Raw genomic sequence first — 4,504 nt, 5'->3', positions numbered from 1 at the left:
TTATCACTATTACTACCACAAACTGAATCTATTAACCACAAACTGAATCTACTAATCAATCTTGCAACTTAATAAAAGAATGATTATATTATGCCATTTCTTCATTTCTCATATCACTAAATTCTTCTTCCCTCTCAATCTTGAAATAAATAAAAATGTGTGATTCATAGTCACAAGAGACTGCTACATGGGAGAAACGAGAAATAAACAAAAAAGTGTGACTCAGACTCTGAGAGACGGCCAATGATGCACAACAAGAACTTGATTGTCAGCGATACATAGGAATAACGTAACTGTCAGTGATACACGAGAATAACGTTACTGACAATTATATACAAAAAGAACGTTACTGCAGTGATACATGAAAAGAACGTTACTTGTAGTAATACACGGAAAAGACACACGGATTTTTAAACCACAAAATGCTTGATTTTCATTTCCATTTTCAAAGCTATGCCTCCCTTTTCAACAAATACGAGTGTAAAATTTATCTAAAAATTTCAAATCAACTATATAATAATAAAAAATTCCACAAACAAATTTCATTAACAATTTTACCAAATATGATTAAACTTGCCTTGGTTGTGTTCTTCTTCTCCTTCTTTTTTAATAAATGTTTTATTTATTAAAGTGTTGACTTAAGATGTATTGGAAAACAAGAAAACCAATATCAATTGTGTTAAGGAAAAAAAAAAAAAACGAAATAGGATGAATAGGTGGCAACCTATTAAATTGGTCTTATCCGATATAGGGGTTACGATGACCAACTTGCCAAACATCCCCTAGCAGCTCATTATAAAACAAAGCACCTTGAAAGAGCAAAACTGCACACACAGTGCTGCGTGGTCTCTCACTCATTCAAACTCCGTGAAAAGCCTTCCATTTCTTCTTACCCATCAATTTCGTCCCACCTGTGGATCTCTTTCAGAGCCCCTGTAAGTTCTCTATCGGGTTTTCTTCTCAAATCGTAACCAGGTTTTTACTCTTAAGCCATCTTTGTTGATCTTTCGCAAATTTCAATATCCTCAGATTTGTAATTTTTGTCTCATGGCCTTTGAATTTTACTTCTTTAAGATTAAAGTCATATGCGTTCAAGTATTTGTGAGCTCTCTGTATCTGGGTTTTTGAGCAAAATGACTTGATTGATAAAGCTTTGATTTGCAATGTGTATTAATGGAGTCATAGGAACTGCTCTGCATGTACTTGGTTAATGCATTTATGTTTGCTCTACAGATATCAGATATGAGAAATTATAAATTTTTAGGAGAAATGGAGACTTACAGAGAGAAGTTAGGATCTGATAAGCTAAAGGATTGTCTAGATGTTAAAGATTAGTTGGAGCAGAGAATTGTGCTTTCTACTGTTGAGAAATTGAAATTCTAAGAATCCTACTATTATTTCAATTACTGTAATATGATTATAACTGAGATTTTTTAATCAACTGTATATTTGATTGAAGGGAATTTAATGAGTTATACCCAACAAACTGAGTGGTGCTCAACTGTTTGGCTAGCAGTGCCGAAGAGGAAGAGATGCATCTCTTAAGAATGGATTTAGAGGTCTTTTATAAGAGTCAGATGAGAGAATGTATGTGGCCTTCTTGATTTCTTGTGAATGGATGATTCTTGAATGCATGTTATGTATCATGTTTCCCTCGTTAGCAAGGTCTTTCTGATAATTGTGTCTGATAGAAATAACGTGGCCCAATTTCTGAGTTGACTTTGACACCACCAGCAGGTTTCCACTTAGAAAATTCATTTAGCAGACTTGTACCAGTGATTTGGAAATTTTAATTCCTGATTGAATATATACCTAGTTTGTTAGTATCTTATTACTGCTGTTGATACCGTGATACATATGATTCTGTATTTGCACCATTCCATTCGACCAGTCGATGCTTGATAGTTAATTTGCTCCCTATAGGCCACCGGTTCTATTATTTAGAGAGGTCCTCGTTTTTCATTCTCTGTTTTCAATTTTCTGGGGCCTTTGTTTTCCCTTTATGCGTTTCCTAAGAAGCAAGTAGATTGATTCTGAAACCTTTGTAACCTTGTTTCTTTTGGCCAGTTTTTGAAGTAGATCTGAACATGTTTTATGAAGTGGAACTGCTCAGGGAAGTGGCTGTCCTTGCTGAAAATCTAGACAGGGACAAACTTGTTTCTTCGAGGTTCATCGTAACACGGCTTTTGGAGGGTTTGTTAAGCGAGAAGGCAGACGAGGATCTTGGATACTTTCTTGCAGTCACTGGCATAAAGAGGATCGGCAAAGGAGAAGTTGTACACAACTCAGGAGATGTGTTCTTCCCAGTAGTTTTCAATTGTCGGATGTTCCTGCCTTGCAAGGGAGAGATCTTGGAAGGAGTCGTTGATCACGTACACAGACTTGGGGTTTTCTTGAGATGTGGACCTGTTAAATATGTTTTTCTTTCTGCTCGAAAAATGCCAAATTACCGCTATGTTGTTGGGGAAAAACCCGTCTTCTTGCATGATGACCTTGCGAGGATAGAGAAGGATGTTGTGGTTCGCTTCGAGGTGTTTGGAGTCAGATGGATGAGGAGGGAAGATATAACAAAGGAGTTTATGATGCTTGCCACTTTGCAGGGTGATTTGCTTGGTCCCGTTACTGGTCCTGATGGACTGGATTTGTAAAGATTCAAACTATATAAAGGTTGCTTTTGTAAAATTGTAATTACCTGATAGGAAGACTAGTTCAGTTTTACCCTTTAAGATGCTCATGGGCAATAGATCTTAATTTTCATTGTGATGTGGACATGAGCAGCAAAATGTATTCCCAAACTGGTGCTACAATGCTAAATTGGCATTTATAGTGGTAAAAAAACCTGGACAATTTGATTGGGAAGAGACTTTTTGAGTGTTTTAGTTACAAAAACATGTTTGCTACTAGTTATGTTCAGCTTTGACATTGGAAAACTGACTAAAGAGAATTATTCATGTAAATTATGAATTGACCCTCTAAATTCAACTCATTAACACTAATACTTAACCCGATAAAAGAGCGAAAATATATAAGGGAGTAATCAATCAAGCGTTCTTCTACACTACATTCACGTATTCAGTATGAACACAAAAAAATACCATATGTGTTGCACTGTTATGGTTCATTGAGAAGTATTTTCTATGGTAACACCAAAATTGGGAGCAAGGAACCAACCAAATTGACCCTTCAAATGACATTTACACCACTCGGAGTCAAATGTATTTACTCAATGGGAATAATAACTTAACAAATGTGTCCATGAATTAGAATGTATAATTGTTCTTTGTTGTAAAATAACCTGAGATATGTGCGAATTTTGAGCTGCACGTAAAGTAGACGAGACACAGTATTTAACGAGGTTCGGCTATGCCTACGTCCTCGGAGAGCAGCAGCAGTAACCTTTTACTAAATCAAATAATAGAGCTACAACTTTAGAGTTTGCAATATATGAGGCTTACTGAATTTTCTCTCTTTTCACTCACCCTCTTCCTTTCTTTCTTCTTTTCCTCCTCTTCTCCTCTTCTTTTTTTTTCTTCTTCTGATGGTCTTATTTATAGGCTGAGATACCTGCACCCGTGAGTCTACAGGTAAGAAACCTCCAAATTATCTTTGCTTAATTTCTTTGTGGGCCCCATAGATGTTTGCTTAGGCTCCACATGTTTATCTTTACAACACTCCCCATTGGAGACCACATGTCCTTAGATTGGTTGCCTCATTAAAACCTTGCTTGGAAAAACCCAGTGGGAAAAAAACCTAAGCGAAGGAAAAAGAGTACAACGTGCATATGTCCTATGTTAGAGGACTCTTGAATGCTCCCCCTGATTTTGCATGCTCCAACTTGATTGCTTGCAGAGTTGTCGTAATCCGATGCCATGCACTAACTTTTGGAATGTACATTTCGGCAATGATTTAGTGAAGAGATCTGCCAGGTTATCACTTGAGCGGATTTGTCTGACTTTGATTTCTTGACTCTTTTGGAGCTCATGTGTATAGAAAAACTTTGGTGATATGTGCTTGGTCCTGTCACCCTTGATATATCCTCCTGTGATCTGAGCAATACAAGCTGCATTGTCCTCATTCAGAATTGTTGGAGTGTCTGTTGTTGAGGGTAGGGCACATGTGCTTCGGATGTGATGGATTACCGACCTTAACCAAACGCATTCACGACTGGCTTCATGGAGGGCAAGTATTTCTGAGTGATTGGAAGATGTGGCCACTAATGTTTGTTTTGTTGAGCGCCATGAGATCGCAGTTCCTCCACATGTAAATACATACCCAGTCTGTGATCGTCCTTGATGTGGATCAGAGAGATATCCTGCATCAGCATAACCAATAATACTCTGGGCGTTGGTCGATTCACTGGAATAGAATAACCCCATGTCTGTTGTCCCACGAAGGTATCGTAGAACATGTTTGATGCCGGTCCAATGTCGCCTTGTTGGAGCAGAACTGTACCTTGCTAACAGATTTACTGAAAATGATATGTCTGGTCTGGTACATTGTGCTA

At 37.5% G+C, this 4,504-nt stretch overlaps 1 protein-coding gene across 4 annotated transcripts; it reads left to right on the top strand.

Moving 5' to 3' along the window:
• Positions 1-818: 818 nt before the first annotated feature.
• LOC117623813 (DNA-directed RNA polymerase V subunit 7-like) lies at positions 819-2,864 on the top strand. Of its 4 annotated transcripts, none has more exons than XM_034354841.1 (3): positions 819-975; positions 1,460-1,587; positions 2,068-2,864. In XM_034354841.1, exons 2-3 carry the CDS (start codon positions 1,533-1,535, stop codon positions 2,646-2,648), a joined length of 636 nt encoding a protein of 211 aa, XP_034210732.1. In that variant the 5' UTR covers positions 819-975; positions 1,460-1,532; the 3' UTR covers positions 2,649-2,864. The 4 variants fall into 4 exon arrangements, with proteins under 4 accessions (XP_034210732.1, XP_034210886.1, XP_034210972.1 ...); XM_034354915.1 differs by having other exon boundaries at positions 837-935; XM_034354995.1 differs by lacking the exon at positions 1,460-1,587 and having other exon boundaries at positions 820-975.
• The last annotated feature ends 1,640 nt before the right edge of the window (positions 2,865-4,504 follow it).

Source organism: Prunus dulcis, chromosome 1, assembly GCF_902201215.1.
Source record: "Prunus dulcis chromosome 1, ALMONDv2, whole genome shotgun sequence".
In the NCBI taxonomy this organism is placed as follows: Eukaryota; Viridiplantae; Streptophyta; class Magnoliopsida; order Rosales; family Rosaceae; genus Prunus; species Prunus dulcis.
The sequence above is the reverse complement of the archived record's forward strand: the minus strand, read 5'-3'. Positions and strand labels throughout refer to the sequence as shown.

Bases quoted from the DNA above. Each gene is read 5' to 3' on its own strand.
- LOC117623813 (XM_034354841.1), top strand. From the start codon at position 1,533: ATGCATCTCTTAAGAATGGATTTAGAGGTCTTTTATAAGAGTCAGATG. The intron at 1,588-2,067 runs GTATGTGGCCTT...TCTTTTGGCCAG, and splicing joins TAAGAGTCAGATGAGAGAAT to TTTTTGAAGTAGATCTGAAC.